The sequence below is a fragment of the Leptonotus elevatus genome, chromosome 9 (genome assembly GCF_054856555.1).
Source record: "Leptonotus elevatus isolate MCC_2025b chromosome 9, RoL_Lele_1.0, whole genome shotgun sequence".
NCBI classification, from domain to species: Eukaryota; Metazoa; Chordata; class Actinopteri; order Syngnathiformes; family Syngnathidae; genus Leptonotus; species Leptonotus elevatus.
The window spans coordinates 9394860-9407215 of NC_141247.1; the positions used below are offsets into that span (position 1 = coordinate 9394860).

The 12356-nt window shown below is 38.7% G+C and overlaps 1 protein-coding gene across 1 annotated transcript; it reads left to right on the top strand.

The window, feature by feature from the left end:
• The first annotated feature begins 765 nt into the window (after nucleotides 1–765).
• Nucleotides 766–11877, top strand: xpnpep2 (X-prolyl aminopeptidase (aminopeptidase P) 2, membrane-bound). The gene is made up of 21 exons (XM_086084896.1): nucleotides 766–931; nucleotides 1351–1412; nucleotides 2102–2212; nucleotides 2286–2349; nucleotides 2676–2780; nucleotides 4375–4461; nucleotides 4597–4740; nucleotides 5492–5593; nucleotides 5674–5755; nucleotides 6677–6878; nucleotides 8062–8151; nucleotides 8304–8413; nucleotides 8494–8571; nucleotides 8820–8891; nucleotides 8977–9037; nucleotides 9205–9274; nucleotides 9370–9474; nucleotides 10631–10690; nucleotides 10768–10844; nucleotides 10931–11020; nucleotides 11400–11877. The coding sequence occupies exons 1-21, from the start codon at nucleotides 874–876 to the stop codon at nucleotides 11601–11603; spliced, it is 2034 nt and encodes a 677-aa protein (XP_085941022.1). The 5' UTR covers nucleotides 766–873; the 3' UTR covers nucleotides 11604–11877.
• The last annotated feature ends 479 nt before the right edge of the window (nucleotides 11878–12356 follow it).

Consider the following 12356-nt stretch of genomic DNA (forward strand, 5'->3'; position numbering starts at 1 on the left):
TGGTTTTTTGGTTGTTTTTTTTTACAATATTGTGTGTTTTTATACAGCATTGTGAGCTTTTATTAATATCGCCAACCACCCGACAACATCATAATAATGTTGTATCATGATTCGTGACGTTTAGATATCGTTACATTCCTAACATCACACCTGTGACACACACGACCTGTGCTTTACAAATTTGGTAACAATATGTCAACTAAAATACATCTATTATTATATAAAATAAATACACAAAAAAGGGGTTCATACATAAAAACTTGCAATTTGCATTCATATACAGAGCAGCATGAACAAGGAGTGAAAATCAAAACAATAAGAACTAAGCAAAATCAGCACTTATTTTCCACACAAATTCTTTTTTTTCTTCTTAATCTTTTTTTTCTTCTTACTCTTTTTTTTCTTCTTACTCTTTTTTTTTATCTAGGGTCAGACCAGGACGCCCTGCCAACTGCTGGGGGAACTTATCTTGCACTGTATGTTCAAAGCAAGTATTAAAATTAATTTTTTGTAACATTTTTAAAAACAACACCTGGGGTCAAGCAACTTTATGAATTTAAGATGGCATGAAAGTGTGGTGTCACACTTTCTTTATTTTTTTCCCCCTATTTTAGTACAGAGAGCAATAATAATAAAAATAAATGAATGCAGATCACATGATTGCTGTCAGGGGACAAGTGAGGCGGAGGAAGAGGAGTAGGAAGGGAAGTGGGTGAGATAAGGAGAGAGAGAGAGAGAGAGAGGGAGGCAGGGTGGGGGAGCCGCATACAGTACGTACACTTCACTTCGCACCACAAACTCACATTGACTGAACGCTCAAAGGCGCACCTGCTCCAGTCAGGCCCGACCCGCCTCGGCCCACCTGCTGTGTGGATGTGCTTCAGAGGCAAGATGCTCTCCATGTTGGCTCTGCTTCTGATGGTCCTGACAGGTAAATTGGAAAAAAAAAAGTTGTTCTGTTTTGTCCTCATTGATGTGATTCTTGCTTGTGTTGGCTCACATTTAAGACACAATGACAGTTGTTGTTAAAGCTTGAAAGTTCAATGTGCCTTTTTTATTATGTGTTTGACACATAAAAAAAAATACTAATAATACGGTGGTCAGTTTTCAGTAGAGAAAACGTATCCTGCTAAACAGAATTCATTACCTGCTCTCCAATTCCGGTGCATAAAAATGGATCAACAGCAGTACATTATTGAATTCGACTACGCTTCATTTTGTGATTTATTGGCTTTGCTTGTCTAAAAGGTCCTGCCAGTGTTCGTGTCCAAGGAGAAACCAACTTGGTACTGAACAAAAAGTGCTGACAGAACGCTTTGGGCAAGTTTTCAAGGTCTCTTCTCATTTCAGGAAACGTCAACGGAGTGGCTTTGTTTGAGGCCACCGAGAGGAACTGTACCTTGTCCCCGCCGGTGAGCTCTGCACGGCACAAACGACTTTGTTGTTACCTTTGATTTCGTATTAGAAAAGCTCATTTATTCAAATTTGTCATTGCAAAAAATATTTTATTTGTCCTATTTTATTTTTTAAATATTATTTTCTTAAAATATTTTATTTTATTTTATTTTATTTATTTTATTTTTTGGCTGTTTTTGAGTTGCAAGAATGTTAATTAAAGTCCATAAAATAGAGACTTTTTTTTTTAATTCTTGAATTATTTTTAATATTATTATTATTATTATTATTATTATTATTATTATTATTATTATTATTATTATTATTATTATTATTATCATTGAATTTGCAGCATGGTGTTTGAGTGGTTTGCACGTCTGCCTCACAATTCAGGGGTTGTGCATTCAAATCTGGGCTCCAGCCTTCCTGTGTTAATTTTTATTTTATTTTTTTAAGATCAGAAATTACATAATTACATTTAAAATGTTCGTAATATGTAATCATTTATAATAATAAGCTTGAGTCTATAAATGCTCAGAAAGATAGGCACTATTGTTGTTATTGTGACACGTGGTGCAATAGTTAAATGATAAATGATTACAATGTGAGATACAGGAAAGGCTGAGTCAGCAGTTATTCGTGTTAATGAATCTGTCTTTTACTCTGTGTGTGTGCGTGTGTGCGTGTGTGTGCGTGTGTGTGTCAGTACCTCCCGAGCACAACTGTGAACAGCAGTCTCCAGTTGCACGAGTTGCGAGAACACATGCTCGTCTCCAACATCTCGGCCTACATTATCCCGGGCACGGACGCCCACATGGTACCGCAGTTGTCAATCACCATGAAATGCATTTCCTGTTTGTGTGATGATTAACAGTGTGTCTGTGTGTTAGAGTGAATATATCGGACCGCGTGACGCAAGGATGGCCTTCATGACGGGTTTTACAGGCTCTGCAGGTAGCAGCCTCCTCCTCCTCCTCCTCCTCCTCCTCCTCCTCGTCTTTTTCTTCGTCCTTCCAATGACTCAACATCCCGCATCTGAGCTACTTTTATCCTCCTCCCCCTCACTAAATGAAAAATGATGATTTACTCAGGATTAATTATCCCACAGCTTCGGCAAACTCACTTTATCCTCCCGTGTGGAATAGAGAGATAAAAAATGGCAACAGTGAAGCCTCACATTATGAGATCCCTTCAACCTTCCCGTGTCCCCGCTTGCATACATTAGCCGACTGCGGTGCATTCACTGGCATCTGTAATTTAATGCTCCCGCCTGTCTGCAGGCACGGCCGTGGTCACGCCGGGCAAAGCGGCGCTGTGGACGGACAGCCGCTACTGGGTCCAAGCGGAGAGACAGATGGACTGCAACTGGGAGCTGCGAAAAGACGGTGGGTCTCAAAACGATCTCAATGGATGACCCTTGACCTACAACTGAGACCAAGATGTAGCTTCATCCAGCACAGGGTGTCTTGAATCCCAGTAGGGGACAGTGAAATGTTGAGAGTCTGAAGACATCCTGAATTACAATGGGTTGCTCAGTGCCAGACAACTTGATCTCTCTTATGTCTTGGGGCTGCTTTGCTACATCCGGTCACAGCGTCTCATGACTATGAAATGCAAAATGTGCAGTTCTGCCGCAGGTTCTCCAACTGAATAATGCTAATATTTGTTGAAACAATCTTTTTTTGGCAGCATTAATCCCTTTTTAATTACAAAAAAATTATGTATGCAGCTGCATGCTACTGATGGTACGATGATATATTTGTTACATCGGCTGGATGGAATAACGTTGTGCATGTTAGAGCGACACACCAATTTCCATGCAAAACCGGATGTGTTGCAGGCTAGCCATATCATTTCTGTAGAGTAAATTTGACTCTAAACTGAGTCTATTTTGTTCCACTCTAAATAGAGTAAAATTTACACCTAGAAGAGAGTAATTCTCGGTCTGTATTTTATCGAGAGTCTGAACCATGGGTTACCACATCTGGGTCTGCCGGTGGTCAGTAACTCCCATGAGTCGCTTGTTACTTTCTGCTTTGCTCTCGCAAGCTTTTACCAGCTTTTTTTTTAACTAGCTCCTCCCGATAGCCGCTCTTGTTAGTTGCTCCGGCTAATTCCAGCTAGCTCGGAATTTCGGCGTCGCTCGCCGGGCTTCATAGCGGCTGGCAAATCGCCGTCGTTTGCTCAGGCAAAATAAGAATTGGCGGTAGGCGTGCGCAATGTGGTCTCTCTGAGCCACCGTAGTGTGCGCGCTTCTAATGATGGCGCTAGGAATCGCTGAATGTCCCTTTAAATAAACTAGTAGAATTTTGTCAAAATCTCTCCTTGCAAAATTTACTGAGAATTTCTGAGTGAAAAATCTTTAGTATTTTTTTTTTCATGTAATAGGCAAATTCTTTCATACACACAAAAAATACTTTTAGCACTCTTGAATGGGACCAAATAGACTCAGTTTAAAGTAACATTTACTCCACATAATTTACTGAATACAGTACTATAGCTGTAGTACTTCAGGGTAAATCAGGATAATGTTCAAAGGTCCATGATAGAGCCAAAGCAATACTTCAAAATCAAACAGGACTATGGAATTGCAAATTTCAGGTAAATGTCTTAATACTTTTAAATAGAGATGGGCGAGTACCGACACCAGGTATCGGTCTCGGGTCGATTCCTGGCGATATTTCAAGGTATTTGTACTTGGGAAATTAGAAATGAGAATGATAAAAAATTGCCATCAAATTCATGCGATTTTATGGAAAAATGCCATAATGGGATATGTTGGTCTTACTTTATCTGCGACTACTCAAGAGTTTTTGTGATTGTATCAGTCTGGAAAAAAAAAAAGTGGTATTGAACATTACGTAGAGAAGCTTTGTGGCAGCCATTGTGATTGTGAAATTCGACCTTAATCGATTGTTTTAAAGACAAAGTGCTGTGAATCATCAATAACGTTGCTATGTCATCTGTGTCGTTCCACAGTGTCCATAAGCAGCATAGCCGAGTGGCTCATCTCAGACGTACCCAATGGCGGCCAGATCGGCTTTGATCCGTTCCTCTTCTCTCTCAGTGAGTCTTTATCACCGCCTCCGTCACTCCTTGTTAACGTCACCGGAGGCCGCTGACGCCAGTTTGACAGACGGACGATTCCCTCCTGATTGATTAGCCTCAGAGTGCTTCATCGTCTGCCGTTTGCTCCATTAGAAACGCAGGAAGACTACGCAATGAGTCTGGAGTCGAGTAATCGGAGTCTCAAGTCGATGCCTGGCAACCTGGTGGACCAAGTGTGGAAGGACAGACCTCCCATATCGCCTGATAGTCTCATCCGCCTGCCCGACAGAGTCATACGTGCGTTGCCCTCCCTTACCTGGGTGCCGATAAATAAATACATTTTACGATGTGGCGTGGCCATAAACAACCTGGTGATGTATTTATGGTTGACAGATTTAATGCCGACTTTGGGGGGACGGACAAGGAAGGAAGTTATTTCGGCCAATAGCCTCATTTAGCCTTTAAGGTCACATGTAGGTAATGGAACAAATGGAGAGCATCATAAATCGAATGTGTGTGCACGCATTTGACAGCATACCTGGATAAGGACACTCAGTACGAATATGATGCATTGTTGCTGGGATTTTAATGCCTGTGTAAATTTGCACATAATATCAAAAAAGCATCATGTGTTTTTTTTAATCTTTTTTTTATCTTTCATCCTGGCTTGCGTGTGTTGCTCTTCAGGAACACTTCTTGTGAAAAAAATCCTCTGACTGTCATTTATTATATAAAGAGGGCCTTGGCCCCGCCTGGGGTGTTTCAGTAAGGGCGCAAAAAACGTACATGGGCGAGATTTTCAGCTAATAGTTATAGCATAGGTTCGACAGAAAAACATAGAATAGATGAATTTTAAAGTTAGCATGGGATTTCATGTATTTCCTCCCAAATTCCAAATTCTGGCATGTTTTGTTTATTAAAGACTCTAAATTGTCAATGCATATGTTTGTTTATGTGCCCTGTGATGACCCGATTGAATCTCATGCAGTAAGCTGAGATCGGAAGATTATTCATCATAACTGTTTATGTAATATAATGTCGTCCACAGAACGGTCCTGGCAGATGAAAGTGGAACAAATCCGAAATCAGATGAAGGAGAATCCTTATCAGCCCACAGCTCTCCTGTTGTCAGCACTTGATGAGACAGCGTGTAAGTCACTTTAAAATCGACAGCATCTTACGCGCAGACTGCAAAGTTCATATACATAACTTGCATTTGTCATTTTCAAGGGCTGCTTAATATGCGCGGCAATGACATCCCATACAACCCTTTCTTCTACTCATACACGCTGCTGACCATGGACGAGATCTGGTACATTTTTATTGATCCTCATGAGAGGCCATCAAGGATAAAATTCATACATAACTGAAATGCCCTCAAACCACAAATGAAATCTATACTCACATGATCACACTTTTGTGATACTGTGTCAAGAAATACAAAAAAAAAAAAAAAAGATTAATGATTAACGATGAAGGATATCCTCAGGTAATTTCATTTAATATTCTCTGAAATACACATTTCAGTAGTGTGTGAGAAGTATCAGTAGTGTCTCTGGAAACATTTCAGTTGAATGTAAGAATGTTTGAGTGTGAGAGCATTTCAGCAGCCTGTGAGACAGCATTTCATTTTATGTGTGAGAGTTTCAGGAGGCTATAAGAATGTTTATTTTGTGTGTGAGAGCATTTTACGTTGCATATGAGTCAGCATTTTATTGTATGTGTGAGAGGGTTCGCGAGAGTATATCCTTTTTCAATTGGATTTGGCAGCAACTCAAATTGTGCATGACAGTGTTTCAGTAGTGCTTGTTAGGGCATTTCAGTAGTTTGTGTGAGAACGTTTCAGGAGGATTCGTGTGAGAGGATTTCAGTAGGAGACATAAGAGTAACTTTTCAGTTTTGCATGTGACAGCATTTCAGTAGTGTAGCAGTGTTTCAGTCATGTTTGAGACGTTTTAGAAGTGTGCATGAGAGTTTTAGTAGTATGAATTAGATTGGGTTCCAGTTGTGTGTGAGTGTTTCAGTAGTGCTTATCAGTGTTTCAGTTGTGTGGAGTCTTTTATTTGACTGTGAGAGTGTTTCCCTAGTGTATGCGAGTGGAACGTTTTTCAGTTGTGTGGCTGAAAGCATTTCAGAAGTGCATGTGTGAGAGGTAATCCTGAATTATGTCCCTGCTGGACCCTGATGGTTTACTTTGTGTGATCATCATCTTCACTCACGACATGCTTGTCAGGCTCTTTTTGCACACAGAAAGGGTGACAGAAGAGCTGAGGGTGTACCTGAACGCCTCATGCAATGGGCCGTTCTGCGTGCAGCTGAAAAGCTACGACGCCATCTTGGACCACCTCAAGGAGTACGTGAGCCGGCCGGGGGTCAAAGTGTGGATTGGCACCGAGTACACCAACTATGCACTTTATGAGGTCATAAAACCGCAGGTATGGCACTAATATTGCATTCTTGGTGAACAATTTACATGATATGCTAAATGGACAAAAGTATTTGGACACCTGGGGAAAAGAATCTGAAAGTGTGACTGTGGAAATTCAACCTGAAAGAAAAGCAGGCTGCACTACTGGTTAGCACGTCTGTCTGTGGGTTCGAGTTTCGGCTCCAACTCATTACTGAAATACCCTCACACGTTACTGAAATACTCTCATACAATATACTGAACATCCGTCACCGACACCAACCATATTGAAATTCAGCCGATAAAATAAACTGAAATGCTCTCACACATGAATGAAATGCTCTCATATTATAAATGGAAACACTCTCACACATGTTCTGATACAATATACTGACATCTCTCATCTAACATACTAAAATGCTATGAAGTAATAAACTGAAATCCTCTCAAACTGAAATGCTCTCATATATACGTCAAGGGGAGCTTGCTCCGCACAGCTCAATAGAGTACTAGTGGTGTCAGGAATGAGCTAATTTATGAAACATACGTGTTTCGCCTCTCAGGGCGTCATCAGGCTGCTAATGAGCTACTCATTTATTTACTTCAGCCACTAATAAGCTACTAATTTAGTAGGGCTGTGGATCAGTGCTTATTGAAATGCTCTCATTTAATATAATGAAAGGTGTCACATGTCATACTGAAAATGAAATATGATCAACTGAAATGGTCTCACACTGAACTATGATACCAACCTCAAATGCTCTCACACCTACTAATGCTGTCATATAAAGCGCTGAAATATTATAACAAACTGAAATGCTCTCACACAACATACTGAAATGGTATGATATAGCTAACTGAAAGGCTCTCAATATAGGGAGGAAGCTTTTGAATATTTTGGTATTAGGTAATTTAGTTGTTTGTTTGTTAGTTTTTTCCCCGCCATTGCTCAACCTTCAAACTTAGATATTGAGTTACTCTATGAAGACATGAATGCTGGTTTAGAGCAAAATCCAATTTAATTCTTGATTTTTGGTGTGTTCTTCACACTTTCCCCACAGACTTTGACTGGTATTTGATGTCGGTATTGCTAAAATATGATATGATATGATATGATATGATACGGTATGAACCGTTTGTTACCCGTATTCTTTACCTCCTTGTGTGATTTCATTTGTCCAAATTTAAATTTACTAACTTGCATCCTGTAGGACAAACTTTTGAGCAGCTCTTACTCTCCTGTGCTGACCACCAAAGCTGTGAAAGATGACACTGAGCAGCGCATCTTGAGGGATGCTCACGTATGTCGTACACACACACACACACACACACACAAATACATGCCTACGTTACTGTTACTGGGCTGCAATTTGGTTAGATAGGAACCAGGCTAGCATTATTCTTTTATGACGTTTCTTCTACTGCTCAGTGGGTGGTTGTGACTGCGTTCCAGGTGAGAGATGCCGTAGCTGTCATGCAGCTCCTCATGTGGTTGGAGAAGGCGGTGCCAACAGGAAAGGAGACGGAGCTGAGCGCCTCTGCGTATGTCAACCACTGTCGCAGGTCAGTCTCAACATTGTACGTACAAAATCACGATAGAATCTGAAAACTTCAATATATAAAAAGAAAATGAATATTTTCAGCAAACAAAAGGACAGCAGGGGGCCGAGCTTTGAGACCATCTCGGCAAGTGGACCTAATGCTGCACTGGCACATTACAGGTAAATATAATTTGGTCATGTGTAAGTACAGTGCAGTGGTGCTTTGAGATACGGGCTTCATTTGGTCCGTGAACACACTTGTGTTTCAAATCATCTTTCCCCATTGAGTAATGAATGAATACCATTCTTATATTTCAGCCTCGAGAAAAAACGTGCTCCTTTGTTCATCTAATAAAGCTAAAAAGAGTCATAGTCACTCCATGCTAAATGCGATTTCAGTGCTGATTCGTTGTCTTTTCGTGCTGCAGCCCAACAGTAGAAAGCAACAGGAAGCTGACGGTGGATGAGATGTACCTGGTGGACTCCGGTGGCCAGTATCTGTGCGTAACAACACACACACACACACACACACACACACGTCACTTGTGGTTGACTTGGTGTCATGACTTCTTTCCACGCTGTCAGAGACGGGACAACCGACATCACCCGGACGGTCCATTGGGGGTCCCCCACAGCTATGCAAAAGGTAACACTGTGCATCTGATACATAGTCATAGTGAGTCACTGCCACCATATCAAAGCAAAAAAAGTGACAGTCAGTCACTCGTATCTCAAGGCACCACTTTATTACCTTCCATGTTGGCACTTTTGTAATGTGAAAATAACTAACGTTGACTTATGTCTATTTTCAAGGAGGCCTACACCAGAGTGCTTATGGGAAATATCGAAATATCTAGAACCATATTTCCTTCAGGGACCAGAGGTGGGTAATGTTCATTCAGAAGTCTCAGTGTAACACTAGATGGCAGTATTGGACTGTTGCTGTGTTTGAGTGATAAGCTTGTGGTCCGTCCTCAGGTGCCAACATGGAGATGCTGGGCCGCAGAGCATTGTGGGAAGTGGGCCTCAACTACGGCCATGGCACAGGACACGGGGTTGGCAATTATTTCGGGGTTCATGAGTGTACGCCATTTTTTAATTATTTTTTTTGTCTCGTACTTTTTTACACTAAGGACCGCCTAAGCACCAAAAAAATACTGAGCTCTCCTAAGTGTTAATCAAAAACAAAATGTACTAAAATTAATATTCATTTTTTTAAGCCATTGTACACAGTTTTAACTCAGCGCTTAAACAAGGGAAAATTAAAATAAATAAATAACTGTACTTAAATGATTCAGTTCAAATGTATTGCACATGAAAGTTTAATTCAAATTTAAAAACTAAACTGCTTTTAAAGATTAAGATGGGGGTTTAACTTTTTAATATTAATTGTTTTACTTTATTGTATTTTTATTTTATTCAGTTTTGATTTTTATTCTTATTTGCATATTTTAGTCTTTATTTTATAATACAAACACAATAATACAATAACTAAATAATAATATATTGAATTCCTTTTTTTTGTGCCTCATTTCATATTTTATATATTTTTTTAAGATTTCTTATTTTTTATTCCAATTATTTTTATTTTTATTTTATTATAATAATCAATTTAATACGAATGTGGTATTATATTAGACAAGTTTTATATTTTGTATTTCTTATTTGCATGTTTTTATTTTATAAATAATGCACTTAAATATTGATACATTTTAGTATTTTTGTCTAGTTCTACATAATCTATTTTCTTATTTTATTTTATTTAATGTAATTATATAATATAATTTAATGTACAATACAATAATACACCTAATAAATATTAAACCATTGGACTATTTCTATCCAGTGTTATATTTTGTTGATTATTTTCTTATTTGTATTGTTAGTTTAAAATAATAATAATAATAATAGTGCACATTTTATAAATACTAGTAGTAGTACAGTACTCTACCTTTTTTTATAGTTTGTATTTGAATCATTAAGACTGATTATTTTTATTAAATTATTTAAATACTATTCTTATTTCTATTTTTATACTTTGTATTTATTATGATTGATCATCACAAGAAATATTAATATACTCTACTATCGTTGCCTAGTTTTGTATTTTGGAAGTTCCTAGTTTCATTATATTTTTTTATTCCACTGATTTATTTTTACCCTTATTCGTACACACTGTTTTATATTTAAAAATGCCGTTCATAAATATTCATCTACTCTGCTACTTTTGCTACTTTAGGGCCTGTTGGTTTTCAGAGTTACAACATTCCATTTAGAGAAGGCATGTTCACATCTATAGGTGAGACTTTTTGTTAGATCATTTGCATGAAAATTTAATTCATATTACACAAATTTCTGTTCTGATTTTGTCCGCAGAACCTGGATATTACAAGGATAACGACTTTGGGATTCGCATTGAAGACGTGGCAGTGGTTATGCCATACCATACAAATGTATTTAAGCCAAGTCATTATTTATCATTCAGTCATTTTCTCTTAATAAGTGTCGTATGGTAATTGACGCTCTCCTTCCCCTGCAGTATGGTCATAACTACCTGACGTTTGACACTGTGTCCTTGGTTCCATATGACAGGAAGTTGATTGATATCTCTCTTCTCAGCCCAGTCCAGGTAATTGTATGCTAATGAAAAATAAATAAATCTTTCAGTAGCTGCTAGTTTATACGGTCGTAATATTATGTTATGCCACAAGCTTTATGTCAATTTCTTGTTTCAAAGATGCATGACGTTTCTGTAAGAGTGCTGGTTTCCTCTTAAACCCCACCTTTCTTTTTTCTCTCCAACTGAAAGATGAAAGTGATCTTTGTCAAAAACAAACCATCTCTTACGTCATATGTAAAGAAAATGACTACATCTCAATAAATTATAATATATAAATATTCCCACAGAGCAAAAGTGGTTCTAGTAATGACTCCTGTGGAACACCAGATGCCACTTTGGCGATCATGAGCTACTGTTTTAGAAAATGCTTTTTTCACTCTCGCTCCAGCTGCAGTGGTTGAACAAATACTACGAGACCATTCGGAGGTTAATGGGTCCCGAGTTGGACCGTCAGGGCCTCCATGAAGAGAAGAGCTGGATGCTGAGCCACACAGAACCCCTTGTGCAGTCCGGATCATTTTCATATGTCCACTCCTCTTCACCCACCCTGGTCACTTTGGCTGTGGCTGTGTTGTACAATGTTGCACTCTAAAAATGTACTGTATATCAGGGGGAAACGCTGACATTTGTGCACTGGCATTTTTGTTCCAAGTTTTAAAATGACCTTTTGTTTAATTTAGATGCTTTTAAACTATTTATGTAATCATACTGCCCAACTTATTTGATTTTGATTTGTTGTCATCTTTGAAGCAAACATTTGAAACTCGGTCCCTTTTGTTTATTCAACGACAATATCTATACATTATTGGTACCCTACTATGAAACTGCAGATGCTTTAATTAAACTAGAATGTGTTTCACTTGCAATTGGATTCATTCTTACTGATTCTAAGTACAGTGGTGCCATGAGATACATGTACCCGACAAATGTATGGGGCAATTATTGTGCGTATTTTGATCCACAAATATGTACAAATAATTTGTATCCGTAACTAAAGTCACAAATGTGTAACGAGAATCCACAAATGTGTGATATAAATCTGCAAATGCGTACACTGATTTGTATGCGTAAACAAATAGTTGAATGTCCCCGGCCCCCGAAACACAAGAAAACAAACAAAATCAAACGGCTATGGCCTAGATTGCAGCCAACAACGTAAAATATTATTGACCCTAGCGTCCCCTAGTGGACACAAAAGTGTCCATACATGTATTTGCAAATCGCCCGGTGTTTGTTTACAGGTCAGATATATATACGCGTTCAACTATTTGTTTACGCATACAAATCAGCGTACGCGATACAAATTCTTTTTACCAATTTGTGGGACAAAATACGCATTTGTAAA

What these genes read in the sequence shown, in the direction of transcription:
- xpnpep2 (XM_086084896.1), top strand. Translation starts at nt 874, where the DNA reads ATGTGCTTCAGAGGCAAGATGCTCTCCATGTTGGCTCTGCTTCTGATG. An exon ending in ACTGTACCTTGTCCCCGCCG is followed by an intron (nt 1,413 to 2,101) that starts GTGAGCTCTGCA and finishes TGTGTGTGTCAG; the next exon opens with TACCTCCCGAGCACAACTGT. An exon ending in TATGTCAACCACTGTCGCAG is followed by an intron (nt 8,414 to 8,493) that starts GTCAGTCTCAAC and finishes GAATATTTTCAG; the next exon opens with CAAACAAAAGGACAGCAGGG.